Below are 22564 nucleotides of genomic sequence, written 5' to 3'. Positions count from 1 at the left end.
CACCTTTGTTGTTGAACCAAACTTACTTCAAAAATGCTCGAAAGTTACATGAAGGATTTAGGTGCATTTGTGGAATCACCTTGGTATCATTTTAGTGCAATATTTGTGCAATTTTCTTTGTATTTACCCCGAATATAATGGTTCAGAATTGGTGTAATCTTGGTGTAAAGTTGGTGTATCCTTCGAAGGAAGAGTTGTGGTATATTTGTGGAGTAACCTTTGTGCCACTTTGTTGCAAAATTAGTGAACATTCTTTCACATTAACTCCCCAAAAATATAGTACAAAAATGGTAACAACAACAACAATAACAACAAAGCTGCTGCACACTCACACACGATCTATCTTGAATTGTTTTTTCACTTTTTAAACAACAGAAATGCGTATTCTTATTGGCATTTACATTTATTTAAACTCTGAATTTTTATTTTTAATTCCCTGCGGGACCGGGCCCCTGAATATTTGCCCCTTCTGCCCCCTCGCCCTAGTTACTACGTATGTATACCTGGTGCAATGATCTATTCTGCCAAAGCGATTAAAGATCTGGGTCTTTTCCGTGCAAGGTGGGAAGCAGCTCTACAACAGGTCAATAGCTGTAACATCCTCCGTAAAGCTGGCAATAAGAACGTTGAAGCAACAAGAAACCTCGACCGGGCAAGTTGACCGTGTGGTAGGGGTGCGCAGCTGTGAGCTTGAATCGGCAGATAGTGGGTTCAAGACCACTGTCGGCAGCCGTGAATATGTTTTTCCTGGTTTCCCATTTTCTTTTTTGCTATTTGCTTTACGTCGGACCGACACAGATAGATATTATGACGACGATGGGATAGGAAAGGCCTAGGAATGGGAAGGAAGCGGAAAACCATTTTCAGGGCTGCCGAGAGTGGGATTCGAACCCACTGTCTCCCGAATGCAAGCTCACAGCTGCGCGCTCCTAACCGCACGGCCAACTCGCCCGGTGGTTTCCCATTTTCAAACCAGGTAAATGCTGTGGCTGGACCTTAATTAAGGTTACGGCCGATTCCTCCCCACTTCTAGACCTTTACTACCCCATCGTCGCCATAAGACCTGTCTGTGTCGGTGCGACGTAAAGCAATTTGTAAAAAAAATAAAAATAAAAATAAAACTTCGAAGCTGAAACTTTTGATTGTCCGTCCATCCTTAATATCGACCAAAATGCTGCTAAAATGCAGACACGTGACGGCCTGTTGGACACAATGAAACTCAGAAGATTTCTCAGAGACCAAGAATGTAAAAAAGTGGTGCCTATTAAACCAGAAAGGCAAAGGCGTATGCCTTTATAAAGAGTTTACTCCAGCCAACTGGTGGATAAGAAAACAGGAAGGGCTCACAAGGACCGAGTGGAAAGATGCTCTCAAAATGACAGCGAATGTAGCTCCTGTGCGCGACATACCAGGCAGATCCACCACTGCAGACGATGCGGTGAGATTGAAACTTTGGCACACGTCTTAGGTGCTTGCCCATTCGGCGAATGCCTACGGAAGACCAGACACCGTCACATCTGGTCTTCCTTGGCCGATACGCTACGTGGTATCTGGTATCTAGGGTATCTAGTGCGTGAAGCGGTCCATTGCCTCGCAGTTGACGGCGGAACAAGACGAATCGACATGATCGCATCCGGAATCAAAAAGGGTTTCATTCTCGACCCGACAGTCAGATTTAAAGCACATGTACAACAGCCCATTGAAGAAAAACAAGAGGACATATTCACTAACCATTCCATATTACCTCAGTAAGTACAACCTTGAAGACATCGAGGTCATAGGACTCATGCTGGATACAAGGGGAACCATTCCTAAAGTACTGGTCACCTACTTACGAAGCGCTGGTGTGCCGAATGAGACCATTGCGAGCTGGGAATACGAACACTGAAAGCCTTGATATCGACCTCTACGCTCCTCCTCCTAAAGTAAATTATCTGCTTCTTTGTGACTAAGTAATGTTTTCTCCACTTTATCAATAGAATTATTGTATTTTAGTCTGTACTATAATTTGATTAGGTACTACATTTATACTGGATGCTATTCTTTGTCGGTTTGCAACCTCAGTCATTTGAGGAAGAATAAATATTATTTTAACGGAGATTTCGATATGTAAATACTTAGATTGTTTGTATCCACCAAAATGCAATGTTAGATTTGTCAAATTCAACAGTGCTTGATTTTAACAAAAAATAAATTAGAACTTCAGTCCATCTCACGCAACATTAGTACCATGGTAGTACCATGGTTACCGCTTGCATCGGCAATATCTACGCGCGGTATGACTGTCCTATGTTTATTTCTCGCAGACGATTCGCACGACTCGCCGATGCTGCCAACCACTGTACTTAGGAACTAGTCCATCTGTTAGCAAAGGGGGTCTGCAGGGCATGAATAAGACCATTGGTCTGGATTGGTTATGGTACTGAGCCCTGAACCACAATTACATTTGTTTTCACTTGTTAGGGCAGTTAGCCCTGGACCACAGTTACCTTTCTTTTCACATGTTACGGTAATTAGCCCTGGACCACAATTACCTTTATTTTCAGATATTAGGATACTTAGCCATGGACCATAATTACGTTTCTTTTCACATGTTACGGTACTTAGCCCTGGACCACAATCACGTTTCTCTTCACATTAATACACCACGGCATTCTAGAGATGGGCACTATCGACTGATAACTATCGAACTAGTCGATAGTTTAAACTATCGTAACAGTCCAGTCAGCACCAAACAAGTCGACTGAATTCAGTCGCACTCCCGTCACAGCGAATGGAACTATCGGTTTATGGTCACTTCGGATATGTCATATATAATATGTTAACTTTATAGGTTCCAACTTAATATGGCGATTTTCTCTTGTCTTTTATGTGCTCTTTATTTCGTTGCACATTTGTTTATATTTATAAGGCATAACTATAATATTAATCTAGAAAATACAGTAGTACGATAATGTGTTTGGCTATTCTCATATATATCTTGATTGTGTACTACAGTAACAAGTTTTATATATTATTATTGTTAGCATTGTTCAGGAATAGAGCCTCATTGTCGTCTTTCTACGTTTCACTGTCCATTTAGCACCAAGAAAGGCCATTCGTATGATGTTGGTTCCATGGTTCGTATTAAGGGCATCTCTCTACTTGTTAGCCCCGTGTACTGACGAGTGCGTAAATCGAATTTTGATCTGCGCAACTGTGAATTCCTCGATAGTGTGATTATATAATCCGGGATTGGGGTATGCGCCCAAGGTACAGTACTATTGTGGCATTTGCCAGGAGTGAATGTAGAAACCTCCATGGAAAACTGGTATCCGCTTCTTATTCCTAATGTGGAGCGGAGTGGACTTCTCGGCTGCGAACGTGGGTCCCTTTGAATAAATTTGTAAGTCACTCAATATAACATTTTTTTTTCTAATGGGTGTCTATACAAGTGATTTCTAATTATTGGTAAATTGCGTTCAATTGAGTCGAATTCGTAAAAGTACGACTCTCCACTTTTGATACGGAGAGTTTCGACTGGAAACATTCGAATGTTTTTCATGAAATGATTACTTGCGTGATATGAATACTTTCATTCGACTGAAATCATTCGACTGTTCAGTCTTCTCAGGAAGTAATGAATCTTTTGTTCGACTGAAAACATTCGACTATTCAGTCGATAGTTCGATGGGACTATCGCCCGAATAGTCGATAGTGGTTTTCAGTCGATAGTGCCCATCTCTACGGCATTCTATGTCGGTTACTGGCACCGCCGTCTCAATCTCTATATACTGCCTGCTCTATGTTATGCGGTTAACATGCTTCTCAGCGTGAGCTGTTAGTGTCACGAACCTCCGCCAGGGGCGCCAGCTAACGCACCCAGGTTATCTCCGTACTCACATTGTGTTTCAGTGCGTTTGCATCGAGCTTTTATGTGTGTGTCTCTGGTTGTAAAATGATTAATTGTTGTGTTCCTCTCTGTATATCAAAGCAGGAAATCTAAATTCTTCAGGTGTGAGGATTCCTGTTATACCCCCAAGCAAAGAACTTTAGAAAAATTGGCTTAACGTTATATCAAGGCAGGGATCAACCAAGGGTAATCAATGGATTCCATCCAATTATTCTCGTGTTTGTAGCCTGAATTTTAGAAATGGAGTTAGATGATGAAATGAAAATGAAAACCTACAATCTGTTTTCCAGTCAATGACCAGGTCAGGTATGGGATGAATGAAGCCCCCAACTTGTGGCGAGGATAGGAATTGTGCCGGCTGCCGAGGCCAGTCGCACTCCTCTGGGGCAATGATTAATAATGGCTGAGAGATTCAATGAAATTATAGTGGGGAGTGTTGCTGGAATGAATGATGACACGGAAAACCGGAGTACCCGAAGAAAACCCCGTCCCGCCTCCGCTTTGTCCAGCACAAATCTTACATTGATTGACCCGGATTTGAACGACGGTATCCAGCGGTGAAAGGCCGGCGCGCTGCCGCCTGAGCTACGGAGGCTCTGAAAAATAAAACTAAATGTTTCTAAAGTTCGTTGCTTGGGGGATAACAGGAATCCTCACACCTGAAGAATTTGGATTTCGAATTATCCCCATTACCTAAACACCAGAAAAATAGCTCCACGAAAGACCAGACAGCGACAAGATACTTCTTCGGAAGAAATCTGTGATGAAACAAACTCTTCAACCGCAAGAAATACATTGGATGACAAGTACGAAATTTATTTATAATTATAATGGCGTATGGCTCCGGATAGGCCTGGTGCAGGTCTTTTTCTAGTAGATGGCCTATTAGGCGACCTGCATGTCGGTGAAGATGAGGGCCCTACCTAGGATGATTTCTAATGTTGAATACGCCACGCACACCCAGCCCCCAAGCCATTGGAATTAACCAATTAAGGTTAAAATCCCCGACGCAGTCGGGAATCGAACCCGGACCCTCTGAATCGAAGGCCAGTACGCTGGCCATTCAGCCAAGGAGTCAGACACGAAATTTATTTGAACAACGATCTATCAATCCAAGTCAATATTCCAACGAGTAAGAATGACAGCAGTGATGAGTGAATGATACATTAGAGGCTCCGATCAAGAATTCTGAGACTGAGAAAACAGCTGATGACTAACCATAACGAAGTTAAAAGACTACAGAGACAATACGAAGACAACCCAGGAATCGATCGTCTGAATAAAGTAAAGAAAGCTACCAAATAAAAATCAAATCCATGATTTTCCCAAGACAAAATCCGGGCAGTCAGAACAAATCAAGCGGTACTACGTGGCGTGGGGAATATTATCCCAAACGGTTACGTATATGGCAAGACTCCAGGGGTCTAGTGTCAGCTCCATCACAACGTACTCTGGACAGGTAGCCTAAATGGAAAATGTTGATAGTGTTTGTCGGGGTTTCCCAATTAGTGAAGGGAAGACTTAGAGCTCAATGTATAACTCTCATACCTACAGAGAGGAGTGTAATAGTGATCGCCGATTAAATAGCTGATTAGGTACGGCTCCTATACGACCGAACCAGTGACAAGTTCGTTTGCGCGGTCAATGTTGAAGGTGTATGCGGCACAGATAATGTAAAATTTCCTGCTCTCGCGAATAAACTGTTTTGTTTTCTTGTAATCCGATTTTCAAAGAAGTTCTCTAGTCCTGCTGCCTACTTCCTCGTTAAAAGCTTAGAAGTCTCCGAACTATCCCGTTTAGTTCCGAAATGAGTACTGTAATGCCTTTCGGTGAAACAATCCAGATTGTGTGCATTTCTATTCACCAGCAGATAAAATAATTACAACGGTTGAATGATGATTTCATCGAGTACCGGTACGTTAACATAATTCGTTTGGAATCAAAACGTGAAAAACTGAAGTGTCTGACTAATGAGACGGCAGATGCTGCCTCGCTGTGAAATCTACAGTGGAATGTGTGTCTTATCTGTAACAAAATCGGTTATTTTATGTTCTTACTAGACGATTTTCTGGAGACGCAATAGAAGCTTTATTAGGTCAGTGAGATTGGGTGGTGAATTTAATGACATGACGAACGCACGCACTGCATTTTGTGCTATAAAACGTATCCTGAAAACTGGTCATGAACAAAGGATCAGCGAAATAGTGATATAAATTTTTTGGCGTCCACTGCTGGTAAATACTCGTGTCGAGAAGATTTAAAATGTGTATGTAAGCCTACCATGCAGCATGGGATGATCCTAATACACCTACTGTAACTGGTAATATTTTATATATTTTACGTTCGTATATTTTAAGCCAAGCTCAAATGTGAAATGTTAGTTTCTGTATGTGCATTATCTTCTCAATTAGTAACATATTAAGGATTATTTTTCAATTTATGTTGGTGTTACGGACCAACTCTCATTTAACCAGCATGTGCTGTGGGTGCGGTAAGTACTGCCATCTGCAATGTCGCTGTAAACGCAATTCTCGCGCCATAGAACAGGCAGTATATAGAGATTGAGACGGCGGTGGTTACTGGTCACGAAATGATAGGATTGATAGCAGCAAAGCCTACTACTTCTTTCTTCGTACATAGCGCATCGAGTGCATCTGTCCATTGTTGATACATATCTAATTATATTGACATGGCATCGTGCGATGGATGTGTTATTAATGTAACCAAGTTTTTCAGCGAATTACAAGAACAACTTCAATGATTTAGTTCAATTCTATGTACGTCACAATTTGATTTCAAATAGCAGAGTATGTGAAAGGTGTGGCCGTGACGTTAAATTATTAGTGAATGAGAAGTTCAATCGTGTTGTTTTTTCATGTCGTCGCCGATCCTCCACTACATTAAGGTTGGTTCCATTTACAAACATTCTTCTTGTCTATTATACATTGTTTAACATTCACGTTACATTTCCTTGTGTTTTTTCTTCCGGTGTCGGGAACGCTACGTACTACTAATAATTAGGCCTCTATTTCTTTTTAATATTCAATCATGAGTCGCGCGCGCGGATTTAAGCCTCTATTTCATATTCATATTTAAGCATAACTAGCGCAATCTATGGTTTCTAGTGTTTAGAATCGTAAATTACTGCATCGAAACGTCTCAACTATTTCATCACGTTCTTATATAATCGTGGCTGGCGTTGGCACGAATGAACTCTGCCATCGCCTGAAGATTTGCCCTCTGAAATGTCACTACCATAGTTCAACATAGCCAGATATTCTTACTCTTATTTGTTTCATATGGTTATTCTTTGACATTGCCTCACTCTTAGGTCTTTCCATCGCGTAAGTTGGTCATAACTTCTGTCTGTATTGAATTATGGGAACGACATTTCATTGAACTAGCCTTCAACCAATGGTAGTGTTCATTCGCCCACCGTCAGCCATGATTACTATAATACAAACTTGCGTAAGTAAGACTGAAGTTTTACCAAAAATAAATAATTCCTTCGGGAACAAATCAATAATTCAAGCTATACTCTTTCAAACTTTCAGAGATCAGTGTTCGTACATGCCTGCTTTAGGAGATGGGTAAAACAGCTTTGTGATGTATCATTCCAGGACTCAGATCCAAGACACCAAACATTTCCACGCCGAGATTGACTTCACGATTCCCACCATCATGACTGAAGGAGATTACAAGTTAGAATCCACTCTTCTCGGAATTCCTATCAACACCAAGGGATTCTTCAACATCAGCATGAGTAAGTACAAGTTAGCAGGATGTAGAACCAATAACTTTTTTAAAATTTTAATTTTCGTTTCGGCCATCTATGGAGCTCTTTTGAAAATATTTGCAGTAGTTTTAGCCTTCTGTGCCTTCACATTCTGCCAGTATCTTTCCATCCTTTCTCCTACTTCTGCTATTCTGTATAGGACCTGGATTCTCACTAGTGTTTGCCCAGTCTCCTGGAAACCACGGAACTTTATGACGAGTTTTTTTTTTTTTTTTTTGCTACTTGCTTTACGTCGCGCCGACACTGTTAGGTCTTATGGCGACGATGGGACAGGAGAGGGCTAGGAGTGGGAAGGAAGCGGCCTTAATTAAGGTACAGCCCCGGCATTTGCCTGGTGTGAAAATGGGAAACCTCGGAAAACCATTTTCAGGGCTGCCGACAGTGGGGTTCGAACCTACTATCTCCCGAATACTGGATACTGGCCGCACTTAAGCGACTGCAGCTATCGAGCTCGGTGACGAGTTTTCTAAAGCGATTTCTGTTCACGACGTAATCTTCCGTTAATCTCATCTTCGTCAAGTCCAACCTCACTTCTCACTTCGTCTTCCTGAAGAATTCAAAGCTTCTCTTCGACAGTTTGTCACTGTCCATCCGCAACAAGTATTCTCAGAACTGTAACCTTCTCTTCCTCATCAATTCAACCACTCCTTCTGTTCTTTGATACATTCTTTGTCAGACGAGTCTCTTCTCCCCATTTTTTACATTTGGGCCCAGAATTTTTCTTACCATTTTTCTTTTTTCCTTCCGGATATCTTCAAGTCCACGTTTTCCAATCATGTGCAATGTTTCCGCTGCATAGAGGTACTCAGGTTTAACAACGGTTTCAAGATGCCTTCAATTTAGCTCCATAAGATAGAATTTTTTTGTTGTAGGTGTTCCTTGTCAGTTGAAGTGCAATCTCCATTTTTCTCGCCCGTTCCTTAATGGCATCTTTTCCCGACCCATTCTCTTTTAATTTTTATAATAATAATAATAATAATAATAATAATAATAATAATAATAATAATAATAATAATAATAATACTTACAAATGACTTTACTACGCACCGACACAGATAGGTCTTATGGCGACGATGGAATAGGAAAGGGCTAGATGTGGGAAGGAATCAGCCCTGGCCATAATTAAGGCACAGTACCCCAGCATTTTCCTTGTGTGGAAATGGTAAACCACGGAAAACCATCTTCAGGGCTGCCGACAGTGGGGTTCGAACCCACTATCTCCCGAATCCAAGTTGATAGCTACGAGACACAAACTACGTGACCCAAACCGTGAGGGCACTTGCTTGGTGTCTTCAACATCAGCATGAGTAAGTACAAGTTAGCAGGATGTAGAACCAATAACTTTTTTAAAAATTTTAATTTTCGTTTCAGCCATCAATGGAGCTCTTTTGAAAATATTTGCGGTAGTTTTAGCCTTCTGTGCCTTCACATTCTGCCAGTATCTTTCTATTATTATTATTATTATTATTATTATTATTATTATTATTATTATTATTATTATTATTATTATTATTATTGTGGATCAGGGGTAGAGTGTCGGCCTCCGGGTCCCAAGATAGCGGGTTCAAACTTGGCAGAGGTAGTCGGATTTTTGAAGGGCGGAAAAAAGTCCATTCGACACTCCATGCCGTACGATGTCGGCATGTAAAAGATCTCTGGTGACACATTTGGTGTTTACCCGGCAAAATTCATTAAATCTCAGCCACAGACGCCCAAGAGAGTTTCGGTTTACTCGGTCTGCCATCTAGTGGGCCTAGAGTAAAACGGAACGTCGAAATTGACGAGCAGACAGCCAGATGGCGTCAACTTGAAATGTCTGCACACGGTAGCTGAGGCCGTACGATTATTATTATTATTATTATTATTATTATTATTATTATTATTATTATTATTATTATTATTATTATTAGAAGAATAAACATGAATATACGTTTATATGTAAGCAATAGCAAAATGTGAAGATAAAGTTGGAATTTAACAGGAAAAAATGGGCAAATGTTCATTATAGGACGATGAATAAGGTGTTGGAATAATGTATTAAGGTTAATGTTCGATAAATTTCTAAGTTCTTTGTAAACATTTAAGAAAATGCTAGGTAAACCAGGGCGACAGCCCTAAATCCAGATCATTGGTGATTCATTGGGACATCTCTTATACATTGTGTAGAACTTCGAATCGCTTGAAAGCAGATGTATCAAGATGTAAGGTGAACATGAAATGAGGTGATTTAGGTACCTTGTGCGCATGTGGTGCTATTGAAGATTCAAGTCGTATGCCAACATGCTCCTTGCTCCAAGCAAATGACAAGGCGATATCAGCCGATTGCTATTGGATATTTCAAGTTTGAAACAAATACGGAAGGGAGAAGATCTGGAGAACGAGGGGGAAATGGACCAGTACTAAACACTCTGTCTGCAAACACTTTCGAGATTTTAAGGAGGGAATCTTCTGCTGTATGACTGATGGAAGAACGGCGTCAAAATGTCGCCTTGGTACCTCTGTGCATTTACTGTCGTCTTCAGGCCCAATTATTCGTCTTGCACTAACAGCACACCAAACACCAATCATAATGAGGGACTTAATAAACACCATTAGGATTTTCTACACACCAATAGCGAGAGTTCTGACTGTTCACACGGCCATTAAGATGAAACCAGAACTTTTAATACGAAAATACGGTGTTGCAATGATAACTAACTGTCTTACCATGTTATTTTATTTATATCGTGTCAGAAGCATACATAAGTTTAAAATTAAATATAAGGAAAAAACATAAAACAATATAAATACTTCAATGACGAAGAGCCACATTAAACTATGTGAGCCCCAAATCTTGCAACATCAAGTGCATTTGGCTTCGCTTTAACCAGGTCCTCTGTTGTGCAGATGAATGGGCATGAACTACATTGCAGCAAATGGGCTGTGGTCTGCTCTTCTCCACATACACACAAGGTACTGTCGACTTCGAAACCCCATTTCTTCTGGTTTTCCCTGCACCGCGTAACACCAGAGCGCAGTCTATTCAGTGCTCTCCAATTCACCCAATCTGTGACATGGCCAGGAGGGAGTTCCCCTTTTGGGGTCATCCAGACTGATACTCGTATGTTGACTCCTGACGCGCCATTCTTGAATTCTTGCTTGCTGCGCTGTTCCTGCAAGTGTTCCGGTTACTCTCAAGAAGCTTTTCCTAGACTTAAGCCGCTGGCGGGGTGACTCATATCCAAACAAAGGGTGGGCTTCCGATGTCAACACCTTTCTCTTTCCTTTCTTGGCTGCCACTTCACGGCGAATATCGGGAGGTGCTATCCCTGCAAGGCAATACACTTTTTCCAAAGGTGTAGGTCTCAAACATCCAGTAATAATGCGGCAGGTTTCATTGAGTGCTACATCAACTGCTTTGGCATGGCAAGATTTGTACCACACCGGGCATGCGTATTCAGCTGCGGAATAGCAGAGCTAAAGGTCGGATGTCCTCACTGTGTCTGGATGTGCTCCCCAAGATGTTCCAGTTAGTTTCCGCACAATATTGTTTCTAGCAGCCACTTTCTGTTCGATGTTCAAACAATGTTTCCTGTAGGTTAAGGCACGATCCAGAGTGACTCAGAGGTACCTCGGAGTAGGATTGTGTTGTAATGCTATGCCTTTCCAAGTGACCTTCAGAGTTCGGGAAGCTTCTCTGTTGTTTAGATGGAAAACACAGGTTTGCGTCTTAGTTGGGTTTGGTGTTAGTTGATTCTTCTTGTAATAGTCTTACCATGTTAAAATCTGAGATTCAGACTGGCGGCTGATGCTTGCCAGGTCGAACACGTGCAGGCTGCTTGTAGGGTGTGCGTCCCATACTGTAGCTGCCGTAGCCCAGAGTACAAACACCGTGCGTTCGGTTTGGATTTATCAGAGAAACACTGTAGTGTCTTATCTATTCCCAGTGTTAGGTTCTTTCCACTGCCTTCTCAGTGTATGTAGATCAAGGAGGCAGTGGTTCTCTCTCGACTTCTCTGATCTATACTCTTATGTTTTTGTCTGTTCCATGCAGTCAACATCACGGGCACTTACGACGTCACCGGAGTCCACATTAACAAAGGTGGTGAAGATTACGTGAAGATTCAGAAGGTGGACATGTTGCCGTACGTAGGAGACATGAAGGTGTACGCCTCTAACCTCATTCCTGGAAACGAGGAACTCAGTAAGTATTCCTTATATTTTTAAGATGACCGTAATCATTGTTGTAATCAAAGGTAGAGCATCTTTTCTTTGCTTAATTTGAGTGATTTTCAATTTCAAACTTTTGGTTCACAGGACGTTAGGTTCGATTCCTGGCAGAGACGGGGGTTTTAACGAAGTTTAGGTTATGTGTATGCAACGAATTTCGTTACTATCCTTGTCCTAAATGAAGGATAATAATTGCTTTCACGTAAATTAACGGAGGATTGATAAACACCATTATTATCAGAGAACTATACATACGTATGTATGACGACTGTTTCGATGTAGACACGGCTTTCTTCTGCGGCACTGCGCTTCATCGCACCCTTTCTTGTTTTCTCTGTTGAGGCGTTGCCCAACGGTTGAGGTCGTTGCAACACCACCTATAGAGAAGGCCTCGCAATACGATTCGTGACGTCACAGCGCTAAGGCCAAGAACGGGCCATGGGCGTACGTCATGCCATTCGCAACTTAAACACTTCGACCGGATTATTTCAGTTCGAATCTACAGTTCAATCTTTATTTTTACCGAGCAGTTACCGTACCAAACCATGTAAGATGTATTACTGATCATTTCTAACGTAAAGATTATTCGGCAAAAACAACCAATATTTAAATAACGAAATTTTACGCAAATAGGTACCCGGCTATCCCTATACTTCGTTTGGTAGTTTCCAAAATATTCATACTCTGTTCAAGACAAAAGGGAAATAATTAGTAACCAACAGATTTTGCAGTAGTTACTGATGAATTCATAGGCTAAGATATTTTACAAAAGAATTTCTAAACAAGAACAGCAGCATCTTAAAACACACCAACTATAAGAATGGCACGCACAATAAATGACTCCACATATTTGCCTTAATAACAAAATACAGTACATGTCACACAAGCTTAGCACTAAAACATGAACAACTTAAAACACACCAACTAAAAACTGGCATGCACACTCAATCATACTATAATTACCTTATCAATGAATGAAGTCCAGTAGGGGCCTACATGGCTTAGACATCAATGTAGAAGTTTAAAATACCAATTACTGACAGTTGCGTACATCATTTACAGAAACATATCAGATAATTTAATTTACAAACTAGTTGTCTGCTTTTAAGTTTAGTCATAGTTTTTACACTAAAAGCAGTCTGTACTCTATTTACAAAATGGTTGTCATTTTCAGCACTAAACACTATAATTCACTGCATTAGTTTTCTTCTTTTATGCTGGGCGAGAGTTTTAGATTTAGCATCATCATTGAAGTCCTTTACAAAATTATTAATCAATATATTGCTAGCTGTATGAAGAATGTTCCGTTGAATGAGATCTGTTGTATGACTGGGGCACTTGTGGCCCATAAAAATGTCAGAGGGCAAACATTTCATAGTTACTTGTAACAACACATTCAAGTGACTGGAATGATGTAAATACTGTGTTTTGAAATCCTTCTCTAATAGTTTATTCATAATTATGAAACAGTATGATGTGCACAGTACCACATCACTGTGCGGATGACACAATCCTCCCCTGTCATTTGCATTTATTAAGCTTGAATGGGCAGCAGCACTATCACCGGTTTCACTGCAGATAAAAACTTCACAGTAATCGCAGCTGTATCTTTTCATTATACCATAGGAACAGTATCCACTGATGTAATGTAACAGAGGCCAATATTCTTCTTCAATCCCATCCACATCATTTTCATCTGCTGTACATTCCACAAATACACCAACGTCACACTCATTGTCTTCTACACAGTCAGCAATAGCAGCATCCAATTCCATAACAGACTGAAGTCGCAATTTATTTTCAACTTCATATATTTGTCTGAGAGATATATTGTACTGACTACCAGCAAGCTGTCGATATTTACCAAACCGAGCTTCCAAGTTATCCGTCTGCACTTTTCCAGGCAAGAAAAAGCTGTGGCCTTTATCAATAAGAAAGTAATTTGCCATTTCTAATAAACCCTTTGTAGAGAGAGTCAATGCAGTGTGTGTCCCTTTACTGAGTCTTCCATAAGAAGTACTCGACCTCCAATTATCTAACCATTGCACTAATTTCTCCAAAAACTCAATATGACACGAGACTGTGGTTATAGGCTCCTGAAAAGGATTCCTGAGACGTTTACCTTTCCATAAGGTTTTGACATTTACTATGTCCCACCACGTAGAGATTATTTCTATAAAATTTGCTGTACTTTCCCAGCATTCCAAGTTCTTCTTAGGTCCTATTTCCTTCAGGGCAATAGCTAGTGGATGATTAAAAATTTTTAATGCCCAAGAAACATTTTGACGTTCCAAATTTGTTGGATACAAAGCTTTCAGTGTCAGGGAGAACCCATATTTTCTAATGAATGCAGATGTTTCAACACACTAAAACATGCAATATGCATCTTCTCATAGTCAGTTATATCTGGGAAATAGAGTTGCTGGTCCTTTACATTTAACCAGTTATTTCGAACACATTTTAAAATGTAGACGGTGTCTATGATAAAGAAGAGCTTTCTCTTCTTGTCTTTGGGATGGCTGTAAACATGCTTCAATTCAGGCGGATCACTAAGAAAAGACACTGCTTTCCTGTTCAGAGCACTGTTATCTGCAATAACTGCTACTACTTCAAAGCCTATTTCTTCCAAACCAAGGATTATTGTTTTCATAGTGTTGAATAATTCCTCACCATGAATATTAGTGACAGGTACAATATGAGCAACATCTTTATAATGTGAAAGTACACTATGGACCATGAAAACATATGCACTTGTGGCACATTCATCACTGTTCATCGCAGTACCTACTACCCTGCCCTGTTTGAAATCTAACTGGGGTTTGATATGAACCTCATCCATCGACAATAGTACTAATTTGTCTTCTGGAGAGAGTAATGGAAATTTACTCTTCATATAGAGCAGATAATTGTCATTCTTTTCCTGAAGAGGGTTTGTTACAAGCTTTGAGCATATTATTTGCAACGTACGTGGAGCAGGAAGTGTTAAGTTACCAGATCCTCGAATAAATTTGTAACAATAGGAAGAAATTGAATGAGCTAATGAAGAAAATACCATTAACTCCCAGGAATAATTCTTCACCCTCTTCTTAGGTAACAAGAATAGCTGTTCTTTTAAGAAATTCAACATATTTTTCTTCTCAGGAAACTTATTTTCTAAGTGTTGCAATAAACCATCAAGAACAGTAAAAGTTTCTTCTATATCCTGGCTGCTAGACATAGTAGAAGATACATACAGAGAATGGGCATTCTGTATTAATGTTTCAATTTCAGTAAGATTCTTAACATGCTTGGGCAATGACACCCATTTACAACGTTTAACTTCTACATTATTGACAAATAATGAAGCATATAAATCTTGTGTTATTTTAACACAACAAGAAATATGAGGGTTGGGTTCCTCTTTCATTAAAATGAAATATAAACCTGATTCCTTCTTGAGCAAGTCCCATTCAGTATTAAATGTAATGCCATTCACTTTCAGCTTTAATTCCTTAAAGTCTTTAAATGTTATTGCCTCAGCATGTTCACTATAGGTACGTAAACTGTCAGTAATAGCATTTTCTAAACACTGGTTTTCCACTCTGCGCCGCCTGTTTTCTGGATCTTCACGGGAGGCAGTAGTGGTTCCAGAGAGATATTGAGGGCAGTTTGGAAACTGTGATGGAACTGCATCTAAAATGTTTAAAATTAGTTGTTACACAGTTGTACTGAAACTGGCATTCTATTATGAAACAAAGAATATGCCTAAAGCATCATAGTGTTCTATCTAGGAATGATGAACTAACCTTTCACCAATCTGGGGTTTGACAAAGGAGCAGTCAGTAACCTCCCGTTCTTTTCATCGAACATGCTCGTGGATCTTTCAATCTCATCATCTTTAAAATGAAGTTCGCATACCTAAAATACAATGAGATTGAAACGTGAATGCACATGTTCGTAAACTATGCTGTTCGTAATTTCTTAATGTGATTTCCGTGTCAAAAGGATTTAGTAAACAAAAACTATACATACCCTAGAGTGTTTCGTAGGAATAAAATCCTCCCGATGAATAGCTCTTATCCATTTTAACCTCAATTCTTCATTAGCAGGGAAAGAGAACACACTCACCTTTGGTCCGTTTAAATAGTTGCCTTTACAATTTGGCACACTGCACTTATGAGGCATTATGCCTTTTACTATGATAGGTAGGCCTACCACCAAGTAAAGAACATAAATTCAAACACTAGTCAAAAACTACACTTGTTCACACATCCAACAAAATAACATTCAAAACACGCTGCCAGCTGTTTACAGTTCGGATAGGACGTAGCAGCATGACGTCACACGAGGATCGTATTTGTATTGCTAGGCCTTCTCTATAGGTGGTGTTGGCCGTTGCCTACGCTATAATACAAGGCCTTGAAATGCACTCATGGAAACGGGTGGCATCCTAGTTCACCATTCAGCCGCTAGGATCGCGTTTTTGCCCCCTTGTATTCGCATGGCCGTATATGTCAATAAGTAAATTATAACGTAAATAAAACGAACTGAATGATTTTGCGAGCATTGACAGTACTTTATTTATAGAGCGATGCTGCATTGCCTTGGATATGTCATCGAAGTTTTTGGGCTACTTATGAAGTTTCAAAACTTTCTCTCTTCTACTTGAGTGGCTCGAACCAATGTTGTCTAATACAGGTCTCAGAAATTTTCATAGTAGAAAAAGAGGAGGTTTGTCGTCTTTACACTTTCTACACTTAATTTCACTCTTGAACGTGTCTTTCGAAAAAAAGTACACCTTTTAGTAACTCTTCGGGGCAAGTACTGCGTAGCGGAGGTGACAAATTCCGTCGTTCAGTGCAGAAGTGCAACAGACGATGATTTTCGGTATCTGAGGGCTCCTCGATCTTGAAAACGAATAAGACACAATGTTGGACTTTGAGTAGCTGGAGATGTTCTAAACAGCCCTTATAGTCTGTTTGTTCTTTTGCCACACGAACCATAATGTCATTGTATTCCGCTTGGCGTCTTAGGTAGCTGAACAAGACCTCGATGTCATCGCTTGTTAGGTTCCTCGTCAATACATAATGTAAACGTATACTTATGAGGTATTTTACGCAGCCACAGTGGATTGGGTACCGTAGTCAAGATATATGCCTGATACATTTCCCTCATGAATCTTTTTTACTTTCTCTGAATGCATTTGGATTTTCTTAATATCTGACAGGAAATCATTAATTAACCAACTGAGGCGTTCATCTTCAGTTGAGGCGTTGCCTACGAGATACATAAGGCCGAGAAATACAGCACACTAGACTCGGCCTCGAGATACTTCCGACAAGCGCCGCTAGAGTTCTCTTTACTGAGCTGTCCCGTCCTCTCATTGCAACACGTTCCAGTACGAAAACCTATAAACATTCATTAAAACTAGCAATTTCAGAAGACACAAAACAAAAGTGAGGTAAAAAAATAGATCAAGAGCAGTTGTATGACTTACTTTCTACAACGTATTTCTTACACTTTGCTTAAACGAAATAAGAAGAGAAGTCTATTAGCGAGTGTGTCACTTCTTCCCGTTTTCTCTAATTCTGCCTCAATGTATCCGATAAACTGATCGAGATTGCGGTCATAAATAACTTTGGGTTTAATCACAACCTTATCAATTATCGGCTATCCTACCTTTTCCTCCACACATCTGATGTTGCAACATTCGTATTGAAGCCGCTGTTTGAAGAGCGCGATGTTATGGCCGTTTCGCCATTAGAAAATCCTATATAATTTTTCAGCACCTTCTGATGTGGTACAGTTAGGTAGAGCAAGGCTCTCAAATCTGTAGTCGCTAGGTGCTTTTCTATGCCAGAGGACGCAAATTTTTAGCGTCGTTTCTCCGTATTTCACTTTTCCTTCCCGTAAGATTCAGTTTGTTCTAACATGAATAAAGCTCCTAAATGATCATTTGTACCATTATTTTCAATTTGATTTACGTTTTGGTCAAGTTCAGATACCTTAAATATTTTTTCTGATTTCATCACCGCATCCAACTTCTCAATATAAAGACTGTTTTCCATAATCTGGCATTTGAAATCTCATCAATATATAAAAGAAACGAGACTTGTAGGTACTTCTTTTTTCTTTGTGGGTGACGTAGATCAGTTATATGCTGAAGATATGGTATGTTCATCGTTATCTGAATCAGAAATTTTACTAAAGTTTGATGGCAATACGTCATTTCTTGGAACTGGAGCCTTCCTGCGTGTGATACTCCTCTGTTGTGCACAGGATAAACACTAAAAACAGAAAGAAATTCGTTGGGGGATAATTCGCTTGATCGATGTGCTTACACTGAAATATGATATATTAAAATGCAAGCTACATACTCGTGCCTCGAAATAGCTTGTCTGCATTTCTGTCTTAAACCGCACTCCGAAGGAAAATTATGGAACGTCGCATTTTCTTGCTTTTTAGCGGTATCCGAAGTACATAGAGGTACACAACAGTACACAATGCTTTTCACCCCCACGGACACTCACCGACAAAAACAATACGCCCAATAATTTTCATAAAATCAATACAACATCACAATTACTCCGTATATCACAATGTTAAGTCCGCCAAGAGCAGAACATAAACCTGAAATCTAGCGGCCCAACCGTGTTCACGGTTGGGCCGTCTTTTCAGCGGCAAATTAGTAACTATGTCCTGGCCTTGAGTATCTCGTAGGCAACGGTTGAGGTCCATGGATAGTACCAACGAATGGGAGTGCTATGTCTGTGAATTCTCAGTATCTTTGTCCATCATGTCTAGATTGGGCAGTTCGAACGGGGAAATGGAGGTGAAAATTATAGAGGATATAATTACCTTCTTTAGTGAGAACATTGAGCGTATTTTACGAAAATTGCAAATGTGCGGAAATCAGAGACTTCCTTTTCGCATGGAGCTGTAATTATTTTGTGTGTTAAAAAAAATACAAATTACTTCACGAATATCTTGTATGGATTTACCTCAGTTGCCTTTGCAGTATATCACAACTGTCATCTCCAGGTTCGTCGGTTTTCAGGCAGCACGTTGGGCACCATCGAGAAACTTCTCACAACATCGCCAGATATTAAGAGCTCATACTTGAAGCAAATGAGATCTTCCTCTTCAGAAACACTCACATCAAAATTTTCTCCTATCAATATTTGAGTTATCTTGAACATAATTTGATACCACTGTTTTTTTCAAGCACTAGTTTCATTTTTCATTTTATTTCACTTCGTTTTCTCTCTTAATACAGAAGAGATGTTTTGGACGAACTAATGATTATTCGAATTGAGAATGGGCAGTAAAAATGTAGTGGAAAGAAGGTGGAGGTAAAGACCGAAAAAAGGCAAAAAAGGACAAATATATTTAAAAATTATTTTACGCCACACCGACACAGATAGATCTTATGGCGACGATGGGATGGGAAAGGCCTAGGAGTGGGAAGGAAGCGGCAGTAGCATTATTTAAGGTACAGCCACAGCATTTGCCTGGTGTGAAAATGGGAAATCACGGAAAACCATCTTCAGGGATGCCGACAATGGGGCTCGAACACACTATTTCCCAGATGCAAGCCCACAGCTGCGCGCCCCTAACCGCTCCGCCAACTCGCCCGGTACAAGGGACAAATAAAACTCACTATTTTCTGGCCTACAATGACCCAGAACGAAGATAACTTATATTATGTTGGGCCTCTTCTTCGCACACTCGAGAAAAAAAGGACTTTTCCTCAACTTCCGACCTTAATCATAACGCAAGGAAAATTGAACGGAAAAGTAATCGTGCATGTCCATAATCTACCTTTCTTTATTAATCCGTTTACCGCCCAGGTTTGGATTTTCCCTCGGAATCAGCCAGGGATCCCATCTCCACCGCTTCAAGGCCACTGTTCTGGAGCGCGAGACTTCGGGTCAATGGGATACAACTGGGAAGGAGGACCAGTACCTCGCCCAGGCAGTCTCACCTGCTATGCTGAACAGGGGCATGGAGGGTGGAGGGGAAGTTCAGAAGGGATAGACAAGGAAGAGGGAAGTGGCCGTGGCCTTAAATACGTACCATCCCGGCATTTGCCTGGAGGAGAAGTGGGAAACCACGGAAAACCACTTCGAAGATGGTTGCGATGGGAATCGAACACCCCTCTACTCGGTTGATCTCCCGAGGCTGAGTGGACCACGTTCCAGCTGTCGAACCACTTTTCAAATTTCGTGGCAGAGCCGGGAATCGAACCTTTTCCTTCGCGATTTCTTGCAAATCACACTAACCACTACACGATAATCATGCATACATCATCATGCTGATCACGCAATCCGAGAGTGCGAAGTCAAACTAGATAAGGGGAGAGGAAGGTACAGAGAGAAACAGGTTTGCAACCCCCATCATTCGCCCACAAAGTATAAAAACTTGTGGCATGGGTCTGAGAGACTTTAAGGCCGCTTCACGCTAGGCGACTGGAATCGGCAACAGAAATCGGCGACCAGCCGCCCGTGCTTGTGGAACATTGTTTTAAATGGAGCCCCTCACACTGGGCTACTCAGTAGCCGAGCTACAGAAAGAAGCCCGGCCACCGACCTTGCAGTAGCTCTCTCGCTACCGGTCGCCGAGGCAGATTCCGCAACCCCGGCTGGCGACAGCTGGTGAACCATTGTTTTGTAACGTAAACACGGAAAGTCATAGATATTACAGTATAAATCAAGGAACACCTAACTTAACCTTGTTGAATTATTTCCCCGCCTGATTTCAGCATCGCGGTTTCGTATCCATTTATACAAAAATGGCGTCTCTACATTTCCAGCTCAAACAATCTGCCGCCATCACAATGTATAGATTAATCCATTTCTGACAGATACATATGAAGATTGCCGGTCATTTGCTGTCACTGAGATAAACTTGTGCCCACTCACAGAAATTTCCCAGCAGTCACAAGACATTTGCGGTTAATGCAGCAGTGGGCGGGCGTCATTAGCTTAACCTCTGGGTATCCCCACTGACCTGCCTGGGCTCATGCTCGCTCCTTCTAGACGTCACGAACAAAGTGACGGAAGTGTAACCCTAGCAACCGTGCAGACTGTGGTGTAAGGTATGAATGGGTGGTCGGACAATGTTACCTAGCAACCGTGCAGGCTGTCATGTAAGGTATGGCTGGATGGTCAGACAATGTTACCTAGCAACCGTGCAGGCTGTCATGTAAGGTATGGCTGGATGGTCAGACAATGTTACCTAGCAACCGTGCAGGCTGTGATGTAAGGTATAGATGGATGGTCAGATCATGTTACCTAGCAACCGTGCAGGCTGTGATGTAAGGTATGAATGGGTGGTCAGACATTGTTACCTAGCAACCGTTCAGGCTATGTCTTGTGGCTGGTGGTTATCTGAAATTAGCAGCCGTTGTTGGATGACCATGACTGAAAGACATATTTACCATCATTCTATTTTCGCAAAGGGAAAAGTGGTTACATTTATTTTTTAAATGTTAAATTACTTATGTCAAAGAAATTAACTTAGACCATGGTATGTATATAATTAAATTCACAACGATGCAAACTTCCCTGTAAATATCTTACATAGTTTTTGAATGACGATGATAACTATGTATACAACTTTACAACCAAAACGCGCCAATACATTTTTCCAACAAATTAACCCAAGCCAAACCTAGCTAGGACCACAACAGTTCCACGAAGTGAAGAATTTCTGACACACTTCCACAGCATTTCCTGTTGAGCTACAGTACTCCATGTTACATATAGCTTATACTCATGAATACTATTAAAAAGAAAGCTTTCTTCAGCTTAGTTATTTCCGGGCTCATTTTTGTTATGGTTTCTCTCATTGCCAAAAACGTTATATTCAATATTCTTTGAGGAAGGTCTTCAATTAATTGACTTCAACAGATTTAAGTCGAAAGTATATTCCATGGAGGAAGGGAATTACTGAATAAAAAAGTAGGTAGCATATCTGATAAATTCGTTTTTGTTTCTTTCAGGTCAAGCAGCTATAACATTCTTTAACCAGAACTGGAGATTTGTTTACCAAGAACTTCTGCCTGTCGTCAATGAGGCTTGGAGCAAGTACATGGCGGATGCAGCAAACCTCATCTTCCTGAGGGTACCTTTCAAGGAGCTGTTCCCAGAAGCTTAAGACTTATTCTCTTCGACACTCAATGAAATCAAATTGTGTTCTTTATTACCTGTGGAAAAATAAACTGTACAATCTCTGATAAGAAAACAATCTGATAGACCGAAAGTGGTCGATTATCTGAATTTTAAACGATCAGTTGTAATGTTTCCTTTATTTATTGTATCAATGTGACCTGAATTTAAATACAGTACAATCCAATACATACAATATATACAGCTTTGCCTTTCATTGTGCGGTCTGCAAACCTCTATTTTCATGTACCAGACGGCTCGCGAGTGCGATTACGAATCATTACTGCACGATAACCTATTATCGATTACCTATGCTAAAGATATTTACGATAAGTTACAAACGTTGAAAAGTAGAAAAGCAGGAAAGGGCTAGGAGTGGGAAGGAAGCGGCCGTGGCCTTAATTAAGGTACAGCCCCAGCATTTGCCTGGTGTGAAAATGGGAAACCACGGAAAACTATTTTCAGGGCTGCCGACAGTGGGGTTCTAACCTACTATCTCCCGAATACTGGATACTGGCC

At 40.7% G+C, this 22564-nt stretch overlaps 1 protein-coding gene across 1 annotated transcript in view; it reads left to right on the top strand.

Moving 5' to 3' along the window:
• The window catches only part of LOC136885464 (protein takeout), a 50821-nt gene extending 28578 nt beyond the window's left edge, over positions 1–22243 (top strand). The window contains exons 4-6 of the mRNA XM_067158026.2: positions 7513–7655; positions 11722–11871; positions 21880–22243. Coding sequence (XP_067014127.2) covers positions 7513–7655; positions 11722–11871; positions 21880–22034 — 448 coding nt within the window. The 3' untranslated portion in view covers positions 22035–22243. The remainder of the gene's footprint in view (positions 1–7512; positions 7656–11721; positions 11872–21879) is intronic.
• The last annotated feature ends 321 nt before the right edge of the window (positions 22244–22564 follow it).

This window comes from Anabrus simplex, chromosome 14 (assembly GCF_040414725.1).
Source record: "Anabrus simplex isolate iqAnaSimp1 chromosome 14, ASM4041472v1, whole genome shotgun sequence".
Lineage (NCBI taxonomy): Eukaryota > Metazoa > Arthropoda > Insecta > Orthoptera > Tettigoniidae > Anabrus > Anabrus simplex.
This window is presented reverse-complemented; position numbering and strand designations above follow the sequence as displayed.